At 40.4% G+C, this 23,349-nt stretch overlaps 1 protein-coding gene across 1 annotated transcript; it reads left to right on the top strand.

Annotated features, from left to right (window-relative positions):
- Window positions 1-105: 105 nt before the first annotated feature.
- LOC308384316 (Y+L amino acid transporter 2) lies at window positions 106-22,087 on the top strand. The gene is made up of 12 exons (XM_080862812.1): window positions 106-257; window positions 11,822-12,183; window positions 12,555-12,730; window positions 12,919-13,061; window positions 13,999-14,124; window positions 14,481-14,625; window positions 17,224-17,347; window positions 18,401-18,504; window positions 18,650-18,746; window positions 18,868-19,017; window positions 19,504-19,687; window positions 20,395-22,087. The coding sequence occupies exons 2-12, from the start codon at window positions 12,055-12,057 to the stop codon at window positions 20,487-20,489; spliced, it is 1,473 nt and encodes a 490-aa protein (XP_080718938.1). The 5' UTR covers window positions 106-257; window positions 11,822-12,054; the 3' UTR covers window positions 20,490-22,087.
- Window positions 22,088-23,349: the final 1,262 nt, after the last annotated feature.

Here is a 23,349-nt window from a genome sequence, read left to right as displayed (position 1 = left end):
CCCGAAATGCTAACAATAGGGTGAGAAGCGACACGCGATGAACTTTATTTCCTCTGTTATTTATTAAAGTATCTTATGCAATGTTCTCTGCTGTTCACAGAAAGGCTTCTGCTTTTGAACGTAGGGTCACGTATGGTGGGAGGTTGGCTAGGAGGAGCCAGCTACAGATGTTGCTTGCCTAAAATGTGGAGCGGCACAAGTTGGTGACTGGAAATCCCAAGGACGGTCCTTGAGTCACCGCTCGCTTCAGCTAAAAGGTAAATTGCCTGACTTCACAGTAGAGGTTTCACTACCTTTGTAGATGTAGAGACTAGGTGGGCACGCGGACAGGAGTCGTTTCAGTCGAAGTTAACCGTCGCTACGTGTCTTTCACGCGCACACTAATGCTAGCATGTACATCTGCAGCATCATGCGTGTTCGTCGTCATTAGCTCTGTTGGCACACGTGGAGCCGCCCGGCAACTAGTTTAATGCGGACTCTTCTTACATGGTGACTGAGTGTTTCGTTTACATAACAGTGTGAGCTGGAGATTTAAAGTAGGCGAGACAAGACGCGCTTTTCACCCCTCTCCTCTTTCACTGAGTGTGCGTCGGGCCGGGGCTAACAGAGCTATCATTCCTAATCATTGGTAACAAAAACCGTTGCCTTTGCGTGTTAACAGGGCGCGAGCGCGTTTTGCGGTTGATGTGGTATAATTTGGTGGCTGAAACTAAACAATTGCGTGTTGAACATTCCCGCCTATGGCTAATATCGGAGATGAACCACTAATTAGTGACTACATTGCTTTTTGTGTGCCTTACAGAATGGTGGATGCCCCGTGCGGAAGCGCGCAGAGCCACACTGCTCGGAGTCGTAATGACACAAAAGGCAAAGAAGTCGGTCTAATCTTCTCTGCCGGCCTTTTTTAATAGCGGGAAGTTATCTGGATCATAGGCTAGAAGGGTTTACAATCACCACTACTTTTAAACTGAGTTGGGAGTACTAGTGGAAGTTGTACTTCCTTTAAAAGCTAGGTCTGAAATTTGCATTCGCCCTTTCTCACTTAACATGCGGAAAATGACGGAGTCGAGAGTGAAAGGAAATGTAAGTCGCTAGCAAGTTTGCGTCAGGATTCAATAAATGAATGCAGCGTAAAATCAGCGACAAAAACTCCTCCAACAGTTTAAACATGCGTTTAACGAGCCCGACGTGCCTCAAGTGCTATTATTAAAATCCGACGTGGTGTTCACTATGCACAGAGCAGATGCTGAGTATAAAACCTTTAACAATCAGCAAACTAAAAAAAAAATACATGCTGCACGGTCCACACAGCGTAAGCATTATTGCATAATAGCCAGTTCTGCGATACCGACAATAACTTGGGCAGCATCGTTATTTCCCAAACCTCTGTTAGAGTCCAACTCCACACTCACATTGCTACCTAACGTCAGACCTGCCTGACCACAAAACAGACTCTTGCAACATCCTGAGCATCATTTAGTAGATGTCTCAGAAAACAGACAACAGCTTTGGCCCTTATTTAGGCGGGTCTTCTGTGTCCACCCAGTTTCCTCTCAATGTGAACACATTCACTCACCTCCATTCCAATAGTTTCAGCAATCTGCTCCCAGGATTTGTGAATAAGAATGAATAATATTTGTGAGTCCTTATATTGATACTATGATTATTAACCCCTATATAGAGCCAGTTATTGTTATCATGTAGTTACATTTTCGGAGAGGCGCATGTTAAGTTATGCTGCATGTTATGTTGGTCGGTTTTTGTAGGGGCTTTGCTATAGCTACAACATAGATTCCCCCCTGAAGTATAAAGACTTAATAACAGAAAGAGGATCAGATTCTTGTTTTGAGTTCAGAGATGAGTGTGCAGTGGAGTGTTTTCTATGTTATCAGAATTATCTTAAAGTGTAAGTGGGGTAAATGTATTCACTTTGTACAGTTAAAAAACTAAAGTTGAGTAAGTGCAGCTTCACTTGAGTATGAAGGGAAAGAGATGGGAACACATAAAGAATGAACACTTTGCTATGTTAAACTTATTGGCGATATTTATGAGTTGCAGAAAGGTCTAGAATAGTGTTCAAAATGGATTTTAAACATGGCACAAGGCATTCATGCTGATGGTTTTATATTTCCTACTAGATGTCTAAGGAATGAACATTTCAGTAAAGCGATATCCAGACTTTAATAGCAGTAAGGTGTCAGTGTCAGGCATTGTGTGTCTTTGCTGTTATGAGGCCTACGTAATCATTTTGTGCATTTTGATTCATACATTACACTCACAGTAACTCCATATGGAGGTTGACTTGTACATCAGGTTTCTTCTACACGGTCTTGTTCTTGACACTGATAGTTTAATCGAGTTACTATTCTGTTGTTCTTATGAACATGGGATAAATTCACAGAAAATGTTATTTTGGTGAGCATAACCATTTCCCCTAGAGATGGGTTTTGAGGCTGTGGTATGGGGGGGGGAGCATCTGCATTACCTTAACGAACAGATGCTAGCATAATTTCATTGGACCAATAACGGGACACATGGCGCCAGACCTCCTCAGACCAGAAGGTCCAGTTGTGACATCCAAAAAAATTATTTTCTGAAAAGATGATTGCTCCTTACTTTCAGATGATTTCAGACTTATCATTTTAGGCAGTAATCAACTTTACTAATGAGCAATGCTCAACGTTGCTTGTTGGTTTCACCAAAAACACTGCATCCAATAGAGAAAAGCAATGAAATGTTTGTTATTAAATTGAGTAAATTTAAGATTAGGGCTGGGCCATATTATACCGTTCACGGTAATACCGGTATAATGTTAGGCAACGATAGGAAAATGAAATATCGCGATAGAATGGGAGTAAAACGCGCATGCGCAGTGCCTTTGTTTTCATACGCACATGGCCGATTGTTGAGTGAAACAGATGAACCAGAATTGGTTTGTAAAAATGGTGCAACTTCCGTGATGTGGAACTGGTTTGGTGTTTGTCCATCAGATACACAACAAAGCACATTTTTTTGCAGAACATGCAAGCGGCCGTCGTTATTGTCGTATTTGTCGGACTAAGATGCTCTTAAATCTGGGAGTAATCTGGGTCCTAAACTCCGTATACTTCAGGTCAAACAACACTGCAGCATCACTTAGAGTTAAAAACTGTCTAAATTCTTTCATCTTTAATAAAACGATCAGCATTGCTGCTTTACCAGGTGTAACTATAAAGTTTAACTTCCAGGCATCCATGAAAACAAAAGTTATTACATTTAACGGAGTTAGAAGTTAGCAGGAAGCTAGCGGAAGTTAGCTCGCTAGTTACCTAAGCATGATATTGCATGTTCTGACTGAGAGATTTCTGAAAAAAATCAAACGTACAGCTCTGCTATCACTTCCAACATAAATGAAGACAGGAAACTAAACAGCAGCGACGTTTGCAGGGTTACTGAAGTTGGGCTAGCTGGTATATAATGATGTGCTACGTGATCGCTAGCGACACAGCTACAGTGGGGAAAAAAAGTATTTAGTCAGCCACTGATTGTGCAAGTTCCCCCACTTAAAATGATGACAGAGGTCAGTAATTTGCACCAGAGGTACACTTCAACTGTGAGAGACAGAATGTGGAAAAAAAATCCATGAATTCACATGGTAGGATTTGTAAAGAATTTATCCGTAAATCAGGGTGGCAAATAAGTATTTGGTCACCTCAAACATGGAAAATCTCTGGCTCTCACAGACCTGTAACGTCTTCTGTAAGACGCTTTTCTGTCCCCCACTCGTTACCTGTATGAATGGCACCTGTTTGAACTCATCATCTGTATAAAAGACACCTGTCCACAGCCTCAAACAGTCAGACTCCAAACTCCGCCATGGCCAAGACCAAAGAGCTCTCGAAGGACACCAGGAAAAGTATTGTAGACCTGCACCAGACTGGGAAGAGTGAATCTACAATAGGCAAGCAGCTTGGTGTGAAAAAAATCAACTGTGGGAGCAATCATCAGAAAATGGAAGACATACAAGACCACTGATAATCTCCCTCGATCTGGGGCTCCACGCAAGATCTCATCCCGTGGGGTCAAAATGATCATGAGAACGGTGAGCAAAGATCCCAGAACCACACGGGGGGACCTGGTGAATGACCTGCAGAGAGCTGGGACCAAAGTAACAAAGGTCACCATCAGTAACACACTACAACGGCAGGGAATCAAATCCCGCAGTGCCAGACGTGTTCCGCTGCTGAAGCCAGTGCATGTCCAGGCCCGTCTGAAGTTTGCCAGAGAGCACATGGATGATACAGCAGAGGATTGGGAGAATGTCATGTGGTCAGATGAAACCAAAGTAGAACTTTTTGGTATAAACTCAACTCGTCGTGTTTGGAGGAAGAAGAATACTGAGTTGCATCCCAAGAACACCATACCTACTGTGAAGCATGGGGGTGGAAACATCATGCTATGGGGCTGTTTTTCTGCCAAGGGGACAGGACGACTGATCCGTGTTAAGGACAGAATGAATGGGGCCATGTATCGTGAGATTTTGAGCCAAAACCTCCTTCCATCAGTGAGAACTTTGAAGATGAAACGAGGCTGGGTCTTCCAACATGACAATGATCCAAAACACACCGCCCGGGCAACAAAGGAGTGGCTCCGTAAGAAGCATTTGAAAGTCCTGGAGTGGCCTAGCCAGTCTCCAGACCTCAACCCCATAGAAAATCTGTGGCGGGAGTTGAAAGTCCGTGTTGCTCGGCGACAGCCCCAAAACATCACTGCTCTTGAGAAGATCTGCATGGAGGAATGGGCCAAAATACCAGCTACTGTGTGTGCAAACCTGGTAAAGACCTATAGTAAACGTTTGACCTCTGTTATTGCCAACAAAGGTTATGTTACAAAGTATTGAGTTGTATTTTTGTTATTGACCAAATACTTATTTGCCACCCTGATTTACGAATAAATTCTTTACAAATCCTACCATGTGAATTCATGGATTTTTTTTCACATTCTGTCTCTCACAGTTGATGTGTACCTCTGGTGCAAATTACTGACCTCTGTCATCATTTTAGGTGGGGGAACATGCACAATCGGTGGCTGACTAAATACTTTTTTTCCCCACTGTATGTTAGCATAACATAAACAGTGAAGCTGGAGGACGAACACTAACACTTTTCCACTTATAAAAGTTAACGTGAAGGTTCTTCATGGTTAGAGACAAATGCAATCGCATGGCAGGATGCTGTAAACGGACCAAACTTCAGTCAGGAGAACAACTGAGATAATCCATCCACAATACGAGGTTAGTCATTAATATACTGCAGCAACATGGGAATAGAGCAGCTGCCAGAGAATTCAACATTAATGAATCAATGGTACAGAAGTGGAGGAAGCAAGAAGAATGAGTTTAATAAAGTTTGATTTATCTGACTGCTTTGTTTCGCTTAATGTGCCTTATAATCCCGTGCACCTTATGGTCCGAAAAATACGTACTGCACACTGCAGTTTAATGTTGCAAAGCACCTCTTTTTAACTTCAGTGGATATTATACATGGTTATGCTCAGGATATGTCAGCCCATTTCTACTGGAAATGCCTTTTGGTTAAACTTTCAGCAAGGAATTTGCATTTGCACTGTTACATTTTTATAAAGCTTTAATGTACATAAAAACCAGCTTCTTGTTTAAGTGAAAATAAATGGAAGGTTGTCTTTTTGCGCTAGTAATGTTGTGGAGTTGTATTTTGTCTCGCATCAATTATATCGTCGGTTATATCGTTACCGCAAATTTTCAAATATATATCGTGATAAATATTTTTGGCCATATCGCCCTGCTCTATTTAAGATGAACAAAAAAAGGGATATTCAGGAGATTTAGCTTTGTCAAATTATGTAAGGTTGCTGCTGTTATTATAGTTGACCCAAAGTGGTTTCAAGTTATGGTAGTATTAACATTTGAGGTTTCAAAAGATGGAAAATCTGCACATAGGAACACCCATCCATCCATAAAGTCCATCCAAAATCCCAGAACTCCCTCTCCCCAGTCATCTCCTTAAGCTTCACTGGGTGAACACAGAGGCGTTCCCAGGCCAAGCAAGAGATATAATCTATTCAGTGTGTCCTGTTTCTGCCCCAGGGCCTCCTTCTGATGGATCATGCCCAGAACACCTCACCCAGGAGGCATCCTTGTTAGATGTCCAAACCACCTCATCTGGCTCCTTTTGATGCGGAGGAGCAGTGGCTCTACTCTGAGCCTATCCCAGATGGCCGAATTCCTCACTCTATCTCTAAGGGAGAGGCCAGCTACCCATCAGAGAAACCTCATTTCCACTGCTTATGTCTAGGATCCCTTTCTTTCAGTCACTACCCAAAGCCCATGAGTATAAGTAGAGACATAGCTCAACTGGTAAATCAAGAGCTTTGCTTTTACACTCAGCTCGCTCCTTACCTTGACAGATCGGTACAGTTTCCGCATCACTGCAGCCGCAGCACTATTCCGTCTGTTGATCTCCCTCTCCTCTCACTCGCGAACAAGACCACTAGATACTTAACCTCTTCAACTTTGTGGAGTAACTCGCCCCTGACGCGGAGTGGGCATTCCACACTTTTCCAGCTGAGGACCATGGCCTCAGACTTGGGGGTGCATATCTCATTCTAACCACTTCACACTCTCACTGGAACAGCAATAGCTGGCAATATAAACAAACAACAAGATTAAAATGGAAAAAAAAAAGTTCACAGTGGACTTGACAAAAACCATGAAATACCTCAGACATGATTTAAAAGGGGAATATAGACCTACAGAGCTGATTCAAAATCCAAGGAGTTGTCAACAATTACACACATTTAATAAACACATTGCTTAAATTAATCTTTTTATCTACTTTTTTTTGACTGAAAGATTAAGGTAAAGTTGCACCAAAAGCTGATGGCTGAGAGTACAGCACGCTTCCAATCAGAATGTCATTTTAATTGGAAGGGCATCAAACGTCTGTCTTCTATATTAGACACATAAAAACATTGGGATGGTGATGATGTTGGGAGCCACAAAGATTTAATGTGCATTGTTTCTGTGGTTCAGTTTCGAAACACATCGAAACCTATTTTTTTTCAGTTGTTACACCATTGGATACCCTCAGTGAACATATTTAAAGTTTTCTTCCATGTTATATATCTTCAGTGTAATATGAGTGTTGTTTCTTCCTGGGGATCCAACTCATGGAGCTCTTCATAGTGCTTTAATGTATTTGTGCATGTGCTTCCAAGAAAGATGTGTTTAGTTAGTAAAGGTGAAATTTGATTTGGCTCAGTGTTTCAGTCCAACGCTTGCTTTGAGTGCCTCTTCCCATGAACTGATCCAGGCTGAAGGAGGCGGGATGAGTAGTTTGCTTCACGTTTTAGTAACATAGCACCTGCTTATGAAGCACACGGTGTGCTACAGACAAAGCGGCAGGATTATGTAAGGTTAGATCTCTTTTTCTCTGTGAATACACACTGATGAGAGGAGAGAGTGAGCGAGGCACTGCTTTCCTGTATGGGAAGTTAGAATCTAAAATATGCAAATTAAGTTAAACTTTGCTCACATTCAGTGATGAATTATGAAGCCAGCGCTATCAGATGATATAAGAGAACAGATAATGGGTAAATGAGGTGCAATAAAAGTGGAACTTGCTCCATTTTGATTGCACCGTGTCGTCCGACCCTGCAGTTTAAAAACCAAAGTCGCGTGGGAATGAAAGGACCCGTGGCTGACAGCTGGTTATTCAAGATTTACTAGTTCGGGGAGCTGGATGCCTGTGAAATAAGCTGCTGTTGTTGTTTCCTTATTCATGGTTGATTTGAGGGTTGTTCCACTGGCAACAGCCCCAAAGGGATTTGTCTCCTCCTGGGATCAAACCAGGACTCTTTCACTTGTTAGTAGAGCTGGGCGATAGAACGATAACGATATGTATCGCGATATAACTTTTACTCGATAGAGAAATTAAGCTATCGCGATAGACCTCGCCGCTCTTGTCCTCTTTTTAAAAAAAAAAAAAAAAAAAAAAAAAAAAGGTCAGCCAATCCAAATTAAGTAGCGCAGAGCCGAACCAATCACAGCCGCAGCGTCACGTCGCGTGACTTGTTACGTACAGCACAAGTGCCAAGCCGCACGTATGTTTGTTTGGGAAGCAGCCAGCGCGTAATGGAGGAAATGAGTGTGCCGACTAGAAAAATCAACTGAGCGTGACCGAAGAGAAAACAGATGATGGTTCCAATGCCGGCGAGATTGTCGAACGGAAGAGCCATAGAAGTTCCGTAGTGTGAAGGTATTTCGGCTATTTCAAGTCTGACAAAAAACAGAGTAGCGTGCACTGTAAATTGTGCCGAAAGCAAGTCTGGAAATACAATAAACTGGTGCATGCGTCACACTGTGCGCCACGTTATTGTTTCGGTGAAATGAATTTCTACAATACTGTTACTGTTAATTGTACTCTCTGCAGTGTTTAAATGCTTACATATACACACAGTTACTGTCCGTCCACACATACGACTCGGTTCTGCTTCTATGCCCCAGCTTTGTTTACTTTTTCCCACCGAGGCTTCTAGACTTCTGATTGGCCAACATTTCTGCACGGTTAGGAATCTAGCGCCACCTGCTGCTTTGGCATGTTCATAGCAGCGTTTTCCTTCATTTCTGCCTTTATGTGTGGACGGGATTATTTTTTAAAACGAAAACGGAAAATCTCAGTTTTCAAAAATACCCGTGTACGTGTGGACGTAGCCTCAGTCTCTGACTGGAAGCGCTAATTCGTCATTCGGCTTTTGTCAGACTAAAGTAACTGTTAAAACTGTTTGAAAAGCTAAGCTATACAACAAGGAGAGATTGAGAATTTCCTTTTAGTTCTCAGTTTATTTGATATTGACAAAAGTTAGTCAGTTTTGTCTCTTCTTCTGTAAAACAAACTAAGATTTATTTTTAGAATTAATATTTTGTTTCTAAGTGGAATTGACAATTTAGTCTGTTTTGTTTGTTCTATTTTGAAACTTAAACGCTTTAGCGGCTGCCTTTTGTGTAGTTTGCAATATTTGCCTTTATTTATCTGAAAAAGTCTCATGTTCCTTAAGTACATCTACCCTGTTGAATTTATTATGGGAAATAAATATTTAAATCAAAACAAGCTGCTGATTATTTCACATTTTACTTGTGAGCAACGGCACATTTAAATCTTACAAATATAGTTATTTGGCTTATATCGTGATAGATATCGTTATCGACTGAAATGGAAAAAACATATCGTGATATGAAAAAATCTCATATCGCCCAGCTCTACTTGTTAGACAAAGGTTTAAAACGATACACCATGGAGCCATTTGTTAAACAGTACTGACCAGAATGTGACTGACTGCTGAAGGCGAGCAAGCTAGATGTAATATTGCAACAGGGAAATATAAATCTTTAAGCCAGCGCATACAAGATGTAGTTATCACAGCCTGGCTGTTGGTTGGTTGTTTGTCCCTGATTTGGAAATGTTCTTGGATGCACTGACGAGCAGAGAGATAGGAATTATAAATGCAGCTAATCAAATATATGACATTCTTATTATCATTCTTATTATACAGAGTATTTCAAAAAGAATCATCCGATTTCAAAAGGCTAGAAGTTACATAGTTCTAGATGCGAGATTTTAAAATACATGGCTAAATATGAAGTTTTATAGCAACAGTTACAAAGTGCTCAGTAGGGCTGCACGATTAATCGTTAGAAAATCGCGATCTCGATTCATACTTATGTGCGATCTCATTTCCAAATGACAACGATTAAAAAAAAAAAAAAAAGGCAACGACGATTGTACCGCATTTTGATCCGGGACGTAATCTGCATGAAAACAAGCGCTCACTCTTCCTGCTCAACAAATGACAAGGGCGGAGCCTTATACCACGTGATACAGAAGCTGTGCCGTGTGATGCTAAAATTAGCAGGGAAAAAACAACGGAGAGCACGTCAGGGATGATGAGAAAGTGACAAGAGAACATCCGTCCCGGTCAACCACCCAAACATCAATAACGGGAACCTTATACAGCGCTTCCCTATACCCGTCGAACTCCCACAGGCACAAAGAAATTACGGAGGCTATCACTTATCACCTGACCAAAGATATGGCTCCCATCAACACTGTGCAAAATGAGGGATTTAGGAAAATGATCAACACCCTAGACAAACGCTACACAGTGCCGTCCCGCAACTATTTTTCTATTGTTGCACTACCTGCTCTATACACGCAGCGCCGAGCAACGGTGGAGACGGAATTTCAAGCAGTACAACATTTTGCGGCAACCACAAAACGTGAGACATTTGTTTTTATGTTTATTTATTGTTTTTATGTTCAGTTTCAACTGTTACGAAGTTGATGTGCAGTTAATAAGTGCAATAAATATTTATATTGGAAAAGAAAATCGTGAGAGAATCGTGATCTCAATTCTAAGCCAAAAAACCGTGATTCTCATTTTATGCAACATCGTGCAGCCCTAGTGCTCAGTGTCCATATGTCAATTTGATAGTCATACTTGTCCTATACTTCTGCAAGCATGTCTGGACTCACTGCAGTCGTTGCTCTTGTCATGCTACCTTCCAGCAAGCACAGAAAAGTCATAAATTCCCTCTTTCTACAGTACACGTTTGAATTGAGTTAAAGCACTTTGAAATCTACTAAAAGTTGCTTGTTTCCTGGTGATTGTGTTGAATTTATTTTCACATTCTGCAATGGTGACTAAACGGTCGCCCACGCCCACAGGTTGGTTGGCAGTGTTTCAGACTCACCAAGTCTTTTGATCACAAGGTGATTGCACAGGTCACTTGATTGCATGTAATTGCCAACTTGACCCCATTCATTTGCATACTGATATCAGGCTAGTAGTAGACTGACTCCCTCTGATGGAAACATTTCTAGCAGGTTTTCTTGACAGTGTTGGTCTTCTTGACCATCTCATTTCATTATGATAATATTGTATTGTTGGGTGTCAGGTGACTCCCAACGATATGACCAAAAATATTTATCACGATATACATTTGAAAATTTGCGATAACAATATAACTGACGATATAATTGACACTAGACAAAATACTTTACAACTCCACAACTTTATTAGTGCAAAAAACAAACAAACATCAATGTATTTTCACTTAAACAAGCAGCTGTTTTTTATGTGCATTAAAGTTATATAAAAAATTAACAGTGCAAATGCAAATCCTTGCTGACAGTTTAACCAAAAGGCATTTCCAGTGGAAATTGGCCGACATATCCTCAGCATAACCATGTATAATATCCACAAAACTTAAAAAGAGGTTATACACACACAATATGGTAATATTATGATGAAGCACTGTACATATCACTTCGTGAGGCTCCTGCCTACGATAACCGTAAAGCTCCGACAATCCATCAAGCAGTGCGGGTTCGTAGCTAAGCAAAGTCGTACTGAAACATTTGACAGATACGCCGCCATGTGCGTATGTAAACAAAGGCACTGCGCATGCGCGTTTTACCCACATTCTATCGCGATATTTCATTTTCTTATCGTTGCCCAACATTACACCGGTATTACTGTGAACGGTATGATATAGCCCAGCCCTACTCCCACCTCTAGTTAATGTGTAATATCTATGGGAAAGAGCAGTGTGGGAAACATTTCACTCACAGTGCTATTTGAAGCACTTCATATATAAAGAAAGGCATTCATTTATGGAAGATAACAGAGATGTGTGTATGATGACATACTGAACTGGGATCACTTAACTCATATCTGCTCAGCAAAACTGTTTACTATTATAATAAATTCCCTTCTGTGAGACAGTGTGTGCTTGTTTCTTTTACAGATTGTCCGAGAGAAGCACCTCTTGGATTTCAATGAGTGTTAGAGACATGCAATAGCTCGAGCCATTCAGTGACACTCAACACCTCAATCCCTCCTTTCTCGTGTGATAGGCCCGCACCTCTTTGTTCAGTTTTTCTACCTCTTATTTGTTCTAGTCTTTGACTACTTTGTCATTCCCATCATTTCCTTGTCAATCTCATCTGAGCTGAGGCCAAAGGCTGTAAATTCCTCAAAATGGTTGCTGATGTAGACACGGCGTCTCAGGGTAGTGGCATGCGGCTGAAGCAGGAGATTTCCCTCCTTCATGGTGTCTGTCTCATTGTGGGAAACATGATCGGCTCGGGCATCTTTGTCTCGCCTAAGGTAGGTCTCTCCCTTTTTTGGGGGGTGGGTGGTTGAGTTTTTATTGTGGTTTAAACGTTGCAGAGCAGTAAAATCTAAATGCTTTCTTTGTAAAATGCACCTTAATTACTAAAGAAATCTGAAATTGAAGGACTTCAGTTTTTGTTGATGACGTGTATTACAGCTGTCCAGTTTAGGGTTGAGCAGTCTTCTATATTTACATTAGATCTTAGATCACTAGGCACATTTGTTCAAATGACAGCTGGTTCACTGCCTTCTGTGTGTGTGTGTGTGTGTGTGTGTGTGTGTGTGTGTGTGTGTGTGTGTGTGTGTGTGTGTGTGTGTGTGTGTGTGTGTGTATTTAATATCTCCTCTCCTGTGTTACCCTGCAGGGAGTCCTTATGTACACTGGCTCATTTGGGATGTCCCTGGTCGTGTGGGCCATCGGAGGGGTATTCTCTGTGTTTGGAGCGTTATGCTATGCTGAGCTTGGTACCACCATCCGTAAATCTGGTGCCTCCTATGCCTATATCCTTGAAGCCTTTGGTGGTTTCTTGGCTTTTATTCGGTATGTTGTTTCAGCAGTGCACTGCTGAGCCCTTCTACTAACACAATAAACTACTCAGGCATGTGCTGTACTGGGATTAAATGGTAGACGGAAACAAAGGTTGACATTACTCAGTGTAAATAAACTAAACCTGCCTACTGTAAGCGTTACGTGAAGCGATAATTAAGATGAAAAAAATGTCTCTGTAGACTGTGGACATCCTTGATGATTGTAGAGCCGGCTTGTCAAGCTGTGATAGCCCTGACCTTCTCCAATTACCTGGTCCAGCCTTTCTACCCCACCTGTTTAGCCCCCTACGATGCCGTCCGTCTTATTGCTGCTGTCATCATATGTAAGCCTCTTTCGCTATTAATCACTCACATCATTTATTTTACCTGCTATTTATGTTTGCATGGATGTTGTAAAGGTGTAAGTGTGTTATGTAGTTTTAAGCTTGTATCCATGCAGTGTTGATTTAAATCTTTTTGGACATAATTAGGGAGAGATTTCTTCAACCCCAGCAAAAATAGTGTGCTGATAAAGCAGGTGAAAAATTGCACATCACCACATCCCATCTGTTTCTGTACCTCTGTGCTAATTTCTGTAGACAGCTCAGTTAAAGAGCTGGCAATAGAGCATTGTAACACACAAAAATTAGTTTTGTTTGTTTGTTTGGTTTTTTTTATAAACCAAAGCAATGGAAAGTTCATATACAGTTGTTTACTGTATTAGATTGTACTGTTTTACATCACGCCCCTGTAAATTGTAGTGCATACAGTGAGAGTCTTAATTAGGAGGAAGTCTTAAATGCATCTTTGTCTCCTGTGCAAGCAGGAGGATCAGTTGCAGACAGTTGAATCTTTCACGCAAAACAGCTAAAATGGATTTCCACGTGTAAATTCAGGAGAAAGGTGTTTAAAATGGTCTATTGGCTGCAGCACTACTGGAACACGCATGCTGCATTTGGAATAACTTGCATGGCGCCCATATGAAATGTGTCATTTGAAATGGGCTTCTTATGCATGTGGTTTGACTTGAACATTGAGTGATAGAGCAGATGATGGGACAGGTGATGGAATTAATAGAAGCACGCTGTGAGATTCATTTTTTACAGGGGTGTTCCTCACAGGGTCTGAATGAACCCGGTGGTATTTGGGTGGTGCCGTGTCAGTTCTATATGAGGAGGAGTGACTTGTACCCTTTAGCTACATTCTCTAGCTACAAGCTTTTCTAGAGCTGTAGTTTTCTACTACTTTTGTAGTTTTATACTGCTTCTTTCTTTCCATCAGGTGTGCTCACATTTGTGAACTGCATGAAAGTGAAGTGGGGTGCCATTCTTCAGGTCATCTCTACTTTTGCAAAGGTCATTGCTCTAATTGTCATCATCATTGCCGGACTGGTTAGGCTGGGACAAGGTAGGATCCCTGAATAGTCTCTATTTAGAAAACAACTATTAAGGCTACCAATTGGTCCTTAGACAACATATGTTCTAAAGCTCAAAACATGGTGCTTATATAATATTGATGATAACAATAATAGTAATTACAAATACAGCTGGATGAAATCTGTTAAAATACATTTATCAAAGTCATTTAAAAGTTAAACTGTGGGCATGGTTAGGGTGTTGTGTGGCTAAATGAACTGTTCCTCTCTCCCTTAAGTGAGAAAAGTAAAAAAAAAAAAAACACCATACAATTTGAATAATATATTTCTTTATTATGAAAATAAAAAAATGGGATATATTTATAATGTATACCTTGTGTTGTTGTAGGTTTTAACCAGAACTTTGAGGATTCTTTCAAAGACTCCAACCTGAATCCTGGTGATATGGCCCTGGCCCTTTATTCAGCACTCTACTCTTACTCTGGCTGGGATACGCTCAACTTCATTACAGAGGAGATCAAGGACCCAGAGAGGTACGCAATCTTGTATTTATAATGCTCGTTTTACAGTAATCATTAAAATCCTTTATTCCTGGTTGTGCTTTCGATTTGTATACATAAAGTGGTGTGAAAAAAGTGTTTGTGAAGTAAGTAAAGTTACATTTTATTTATATAGCACCTTTTAAGACCAAGATCACAAAGTGCTTCACACAGAAATACAAGGCATTTGAATTTCTGTGCACTCTTTTTTTGTATGTTTTTCACACATTTTAGATCATCAAATAAATTTAAATATTAGACAAAGATAACACAAGTAAACACAAAATGCAGTTTCTAAATGAAGGTGTTTATTATTAAGTGGGGAAAAAATCCAAACCTACATGGGCCTGTGTGAAGAAGTGATTGTCCCCTGAACCTAATAACAGCTTGGACCACCTTTAGCAGCAACAACTGCAAGCTAGGGCTGCGATGATTCGAGTAATTCGATTATAAAAAAATTCTCGACACAAATTCTTTGCTTCAATGCTGTCGTCGTGGAAGTGGGAGCACTTCATCCACATTTGTGACTAAAATCACACCTGCAATGCAAACAAATTTAGGAGCAGCATGTGAATAAAAAAGCTGACAACATTGAGTCCACACAGCCCGCAAACATTGGTAACACAACAGCAGCAGTCATGTTGATGCTGGCACAGTTTAACGAGGAGCTGGAGTCTGTTTGCACACCGTGAAGAGCAAACGAAGCCATTAGCAAGACGTGAGCTCTGGTTAAGTGAAAGAAGATGTGTTTCTAGCAACCAAAACAGCAGCGCTGTTCCTGCAATCGCCAATAAAACCATTACTGGGAAAAAGTAATGACAAACTCTGACATGGAAAAAAAATCACATTTTATAGCTGCTCCATCCATCGCTGTTTGCTTTACACAGTGGAGAATCTGCAGTAAGCCTCAAGAAGTTGTATTAAGATATACAGGTGAATTGTTAATTGTTAATCTGATACCATGTTTAAATTATACAGCAAGCTGTATAATTTAACTAAGAGCAGCCATCCTATTGATGCTTGAAGCAGGGGTGAATCTAAAGGGGGGCATGGGGTGTACTAGACCTATCATGTTTCGGCTGTGTGCAGGCAGGAATTGGACCCAAACGCAAACTCACTAGTGTTGAGGTTTAAATTTATCATCTTAAATGTTTATATGCTGATTATATTGCTTTATATAAGAAACTAAACAGAATACAAGAAAGCCAAACTAAGACGCTAGACTATAGAATAAACTGGGGCAACAAAGAACTAAGAGCATAATACAAAAACTCAGAGACACAAGAAACTCAAAACACTGGGACACCGACCCAGGACCGTGACAAGACCAGATTAATTTCGAGGCTTTCATAACATTTTTCAGATTGAAAAATTGCAATCAACAGTTCATTTTGAAAAAAACCTGTGTATATTTGTTATTGCTCAATAATAAGAGAAAAAATATTTCTTATCTAATTTCTTGATTGATTGATGGAATAACTGAGCGATTACTTGATTACTAAAATAATCGATAGCTGCAGTCCTAAATTAAGCGTTTGCGATAACTGGCAGTGAGTCTTTCACAGCGCTGTGGAGGAATTTTGGCCCACTCATCATTCTTTTGTGAAATCCCGGATGAGTCGTCAGCAGGAATATCTAAATGTCACAAAATTTGTTTTGGCTGTATCACGATACACATCGCGATATGTTTAAATAGCCTCCAAAAACAAAAAACACAGAAAGTCTCATTCCTTCACTCATCTGAAACTCCCACTGTCCTCATATCTTTCCCTATCTGGTAGTTTATAAACACACATGCTAAGGGCAGTGCGCCAGGTAGAAAATCTGGGAGGGGGTTATTAATGATGCATTCACAGTCTGTGGGAGAAAAACAAACTCACAGTGAATTGCATGCAGACAGCTTAATATTTCCATTGCAGTTCTTACTCGATGGTTGTGATAAAACCATTTTATCCGTCGTACGTGGAAACATCGAGCATATTTGCCCACCCCTACCGATTACTCCCAGTGGTGAAAGTTCTCCACTGTTCCAGGTTTTCTACATTTGTGTATAATGACTCTCAATGTGGTTCATTGGAGTCCCAAAGCGTTAGAAATGGCTTTGTAACCTTTCCAGACTGACGGATGTCAATGTTTGTTTGTCAGGCGTTTCTTTAGACCTAGCGTGCTGTGGCATAATTAGCCCTTGCCAGACAGGTTCTATTTAAGTGATTTCCTGATTCAACAGGTCTGCCAATAATCAGGCCTGAGTGTGTTTAGTGAAACTGAACTCAGCTTTCCAAAAAATGCAGTTAATCACAGTTAATTCATAATTTAACAAGATGGGCAATTACTTTTTCACACGAGACCAGAGAGGTTTGGATTGGATTGAACATTTGTCCCTTAATCAATGAAATCGTCATTTAAAAGCTGCATTTTGTATTTCATCAGGTTATCTTTGTCTAATATTAAACATCAAACATGTAAGTGTGACAAATATGCAAAACACTAGGAAATCTGGAAGGGGGCAAACACGTTTTCACACTGCTGTATTGCTAAGTAGTTTAAATCTAACAGTCTTAATGGATGCCACCTCCTATTTTTCCATTGCAGGAATCTCCCCTTGTCCATTGCCATTTCAATGCCCATCGTCACAGTGATCTATATCTTGACCAACATAGCTTACTATGTCGTCATGGACGCAGATACAGTGCTCAACAGTGAAGCTGTTGCTGTGGTGAGTCCAAAGCTCTGTACTAGAGTCACTTTGTGTACATATCTGCATACAAGCCCTATCACATACCAGTATTTACAGCCTCTGCTCACCCTCTTAGAGGTAGGAGGATGTGATCTGTCCCTCCTGTGTTTGACTGTCGTCTCTCTGAGTCCATCTAACAGCCACTGCCTCTCGCATCTGGCTTTGGTACTCCCTCTTGGTCATGCAAGACTGTAGGAGTCGAGATGACAGGAACCTCATTTAGCTAAAGAGGTTAGCGCGCCACACAGGAACAGGAGGAGAGCTCATGATGTGATTAGTGCAGGGAGAAGGAAGATTTGTACTTGTCAGTGGTATTTGCTAATCTCTTTTTATTTTATTTTAATGGTTTACTAATGTTCTGTCATTAAGCCAGGGGTTTTCTGCCCTGTTGTAATGAAACTGTGAGATGCAGCAAAATTTTTAGTCAGGTTTTGGAGATTAATGATGTCGAATCTCATTGTGCGCTGGTTGTACTTTGCAACTCAGCGCCACACTAAAACATGATGATGTTTGAACCTAAACTTGATTATATCACTAATATAATGCACCTCAGGCATGTTTGGGTTTTGAGTGGGTTAAAATGAGTGATGCCACATCGTTGTCGAGTCAAGCTTTTGGCAACAGCTCAGGTCACAATATGAACAAAGAAAATCCACTCAGAGGTTTTAAAGTGGCATCACAGTATAACATCTTTCTCAGTTCCTGCTGTTCTTCTCTTTCTAGCTGGTAACTTTTTCTTTCTCTCCTTTCTAACAAAGTGTCCTGTGAAACTGCTGTGATCTGTGTAGTTTTTTTTGTTGACAGTATTTGTACTCATTGATTATTTGTAACAGTGTGAGCTTTACACTTTCTTCCGCCCTTGAAAAGGAAACAAAGGGGAGTAGCAGGAAACATCAGGGGTTCCCGCAAGCAGATTAGCCAGTTTGTTGGATTAGTTCTCGTGTCTTTTAATTAGTGGCACACATCTGCACTGATGAGTCACATTTTTACTAAAGTGAAAAGGAGTTACAAGCACTTTGGCTGCTTCCTCAGACATTTGCAGATGAGGTGCTGGGCTGGGCTCGTTGGCTGATTCCTCTTTCTGTGGCGATTTCCTGTTACGGAGGCCTCAACTCATCAATCATTGCAGCCTCGAGGTAAACTCCTAAATCTAGTGGCCTCCATTTCTGTTTTTCCCAAAATGTATGGGTTTTTTGTTTTGTTTTGTTTGTCCTATTGCCAACTAACCAATCAGCAGCACAGTGACTTTAGTTCTTATTGAAATGTCATTTTCTCTCGCAGGTTGTTTTTCGTTGGTTCCAGAGAAGGCCACCTACCTAATGTGCTTTGTATGATCCATATTAAACGTTTCACCCCGATTCCTGCCCTACTTTTCAATGCAAGTATCCCCAATATGTTTTTTTTATTTTAATGTAAATCTTTGTGGTTCTTCATCTTTGTCATGAATGTATTTCTCTTGAACGTAATATTTGTGTCTGTTTTTGGTCGTCTTCTCACAGGGTGGCATGTCTCTGTTGTACTTGACTGTGCCAGATGTTTTCCGGTTAATCAACTACTTCAGTTTCAACTACTGGTTATTCATCGGCCTGTCGATAGCCAGCCAGATCTACCTTCGCATCAAAGATCCTGATCGACACCGACCCGTTAAGGTACCAAAAATGGTGCAATGTTCTTAATAACCAAAGTGAGCTTGAAATACAAACAGGTGTAAAATTTAGCTCAGATGTGTTAGTGCAGTCAGCTCAGAGATAAAAATGAAAATAGAAATAAAGCATTAGGCAGGATGATGAGTGTAGATTGTGTGTATGAACGTCTTGTTTCTGAATGTGAGCCAATGTTTTTTATCTCATAATCTTCGACTGCACCTTGGTGCAGCCACCCAACCACATCATCCAGCTCACAGCCCCCATCAGATTGTGAACAGACAAATAAACCAATGAGCACAAGATGCAAATGGATACATTAAAGATAGTGTGTAAAGTGTTGTTCATGGTCTGTGAAGTTTTTTTCGTTTACCCATCAACAGTGAGTGTATTGTACTGTTTACCCTCTTTTGTTTTGAGTTGCGACAATGTTTAAAGTCATGTCAGTCTGATCCTTTTGTTTTGTCCATTTCTCCTCCTCCCTCTCGGTAGCTGTCTTTGTTCTTCCCAATAGTCTACTGCCTGTGCAGCTTATTCCTGGTGGTGGTGCCGCTCTACAGCGACACTGTCAACTCTCTAGTGGGGATTGGTGTGGCACTTTCTGGGGTACCGATCTACTACATTTGTGTCCATCTGCCTCGCAGCTCCAGACCAGCCTTCCTTGGAAAAATGCTCAGTAAGAGAAACACTGCACTGCCTATCATAGAAGAGGTTTTGTTTGCTTTGAGGGAACTCTGAAACTCACATTTGATAGCCTTCTTATTAAAGCACTTGTCTATTACTGCTTTATCCTTTAACATTTGTGGTCTAGCTCTGAGAAAGATCAGCAAGAGCTCAGTGTCATATTTTCATAGGCTAGAACAAGCTAGCCAAGCTGTCAGTCTAGCTTTTTATTCCCTTTGAGGGGAAATGCATCCTTTATCTTCCTTGCAAATTCCCAATTGGTTTATAAAGGAAGAATTTCCCCAAGAAACTTAAATCTAGGTACAAAGGTAGAGGATTGAAGCTAGCACGTGGTAATATGACAACAGCTATAGTATAAAGCTCTGTGAATGAATGTGGCTGTGTTAGGTTATTACTCACAACTCTTTAAAGTAGCATACCAGTCTCATATTTCCTATAGCTACCATAGAAATGTATGGAATTGCTATGGCTCTCTGTAAAGGGATTGGAATTAGTGTTTCATAGTTCAGTTTAGCATAAAACCCACCTACACTAAAGGCTTCTATAGTACAACATTTATAAAACTCTTACTGTTTAGAAATGCTACTTTTTTATACTATTAACACTGGACTAGTTTAAACAAGTAACACTTAAGGCAAATTTTTCTAATTAGCAACCCTTGAGCAGCCATCTGATTTTTCTTTTTCTCTCTTCACACAGATGCGATATCTCTATACACCCAGAAACTGTGCATGTGTTGCGTGGCATCGCCAGATATTGATCTGGACAACATAGACCCGGGGAAGATCGAATGATCGATGGACAGACAAACTCAGAGTAAAGTACTGTACGGGGAGATGGAGGAGGACGAACGAACACAATATGAAGCAATCTGGGAGCGGCAGACAATCGGGGCTGAGATGAGATGATCGCTGGACCTATTAAAGACGGATGGAGACGGTGCAGAGATGAGCACACCACGCTACTCGATCTCCTCCTCCTCCTCTTCTTCTCTCACACATGTGCCATAAAGAAGGAAGGAGCAGGATTTTACTCAGACTGTTTATTATAGGCAAGAGCACAAATGCAGTGTATTATTACAATTATACTAAGTGTATATCTTAGCAGAAAATTTAGTCCAAAAATCTTGATTTTTGAACTTGAGACCTCAAAGAAGAGCAAACGGTTTTTGCACATACATTTTTCATTTTGAAGGAGACGATATATAAAATGGTTTAAAAAAAAAGAGTAATTAAGGAGCGGTCCTGCTGTATATTTATGATCACAAATCTGTCATGCTGCTTTCCATCCACCACAGCTGCATGTGGGAACTTTGACATCATCTTCAGGGCTCTTTTTAAGTTCAGGCGCCTCCTAGTGGTAGCTTAAAAAACTTCAGTTAATAAGTCATAAGACTTTCCAAAGTGTCATATAAGAGTCTGTCTCTGCTTCTGTGTGTTGTGTCTCATGTTTGTACTGTTACCTGTCACCTTGTTGCTTCATATACGTGCACACGATCCATTTAAAAGTAAAAAATCTCATGTTTTTTTTAGGTACACACCTCAGTTACACTTTAAAAAAAACCAAACATAAGGATTTCTATTGCAGATGAAATATTTAATATATTTTTTCAGTTTTTAATGTATCGCCAAGATGGGCGGTTGTCACAGAGCAGATCAATTGTTGGACCATCATGCAGTAAAGTGAAAATTCACAGCTGTAGTGTGTTTATATGGTGTTTTGTGGTGTACTTTTTGTGTTCCTAGACTGTACGTGCCTTCAGTGAGGTGGGTCTAATGATGTGATATCGCCACATTTGTTCTTGAGCACAGTCGCCGACATGTCGCTGTAAAGTTTGCCAAATGTGTTTCAAGTCGTCATCTTTCATTAGTTTCTTCAAATTGAAGCTGCCTATCACAAAAACACAGGCAGTAGTTGTTGGTTAGCTAGAAATAATCAGTCTTTAGATTTAAAAAAATAAAAATAAAAAATCTGCTTAGCCTCTGGACATGATTAGGAGCTAACGGGAGCACACGGTTTGTTGCTTCACGTGCTAATTTGCTTTTCGGGGATCAGTAGTCATCGGTTAAAACAAACTAGTGGGCCGTTTAAACACAAAAACAGCTGTATATGTATATTTCAGTATACTGTAATACAATGAACCTATTATTCTCAGAAAATGCAAAATAAGAATGTTATAACATATTTGTTGTTTCATTGGGTACCAAATGTGTGTTTTCTGGGTGTTTGAAAGCTTTTGTGCTGAATGTGTCTTAAGAACCTGCTTTTTTTCCCACTGTTCTGATTTATTTTGCCAGACGAGCTTCTCCAGGGGGCTGGAAATGTGTTTGCTCACTCCGAGGCAGAAAGTGAGCTGTGTGTTTTATCTGAATAAAGTTAGGTACAGACTTCAGTGACTGGCTGTTCTTATCGTTTGCTTTGTTTGACCTGAACACACTAAAGTCTACATCTGTAGCTTTACCCTTTAGGTAAATGAGCAGCTTTGATAAAATCAAGGTTTTAAAAGTTTCCCAACTGATCAGTATGAAAATCCACATTTTTTTAATGGTATTTTAACTGGTCCTTTGCAGGCATTTCCTTATATCACATTGGACTGAGTATCCTGGGGTTATTCACTAGTGAAATTGTTAATGGTCTGGTCTGGAAAGGGAAGCAAATAACCTTTAAACACAAGATGATTGATTTGGGATTTAAATATTTGCGTCGGTTCACAGCTCTCCAGGTCATGGTCGCCAGAGAGTTTGAAAAAACAAGAGGCAACTGGATTAAGTTTGCAAAGGTATTTCGTCTCTAATCCTTGCTTCTGTTCTATAATCAAATGGTGTAGAGGTCTACATGGCAGGGGACCATTAGCACCCTTGAACGTGGTGCTAATGGTCGTTGACCCACTGTTGGTCACGTGAGTCAACACGTAAACCAGTCTGAAAAAAGGCGTGGGTATTTACCATCATTGAGGGGTTGTCCCACCCCATCTGAAATAAGGAAACCAACTAACCACAAAATTAAAGTCCTGTCATTTCCTTTTGCTAGCTCAGAAGGCTCTTGAGAGTCATGTAGCTTTAAACCAGAAGTTCTTGTGTTAGATTGTGTTTTGCTGATCAGCTTTTGATAAAGTTTAGGCAGTTAATTTTCAGCAGAAAATCTGAGAAAGATTTAATTTGAAAGAAGTAGTATTACATATAGTATATGTTTTATATAGTAGATTCCAACCTAAATACTATATAATCAAATATTTAAAAATAAATATCTGTAAAATAACACCATCATTGATTATCATTATTTTAGTAGCTCAGGCTATTCTCCCTTTTTTAAATTTAACTGTGGGTTTTAGTGCAGCTCATCTGTGGAAGCATCATTGATATAATATAAATGTATAACAAACATCTGATTGGCTTGCTGTTGCAAACAGCAGGCTTGAACCTTTAGGTGGGCGGGACTTAAAGGAATTGTTAAGATTCAAGAATTGAGAAAGGGTACAAGAGGTGATCGAAAAATAACCACACTGGTCCGGCCGGGTGAAGTCAAACGAAGATTTTAATTCACACGTGGGAAGATCACTGAAAACAGCAATTGATCTTCGACTTACTAAGGCACAAACAATTATTTTATAACATCAGGGTTTGTTTACTGACGCCCCTTCATGCGTCACCGGTA

This window comes from Rhamphochromis sp. 'chilingali' (assembly GCF_963969265.1).
Source record: "Rhamphochromis sp. 'chilingali' genome assembly, chromosome: 17".
Taxonomy (NCBI): domain Eukaryota; kingdom Metazoa; phylum Chordata; class Actinopteri; order Cichliformes; family Cichlidae; genus Rhamphochromis; species Rhamphochromis sp. 'chilingali'.
Note: the sequence above shows the minus strand (reverse complement) of the source record. Positions and strands in the feature narration are given on the sequence as shown.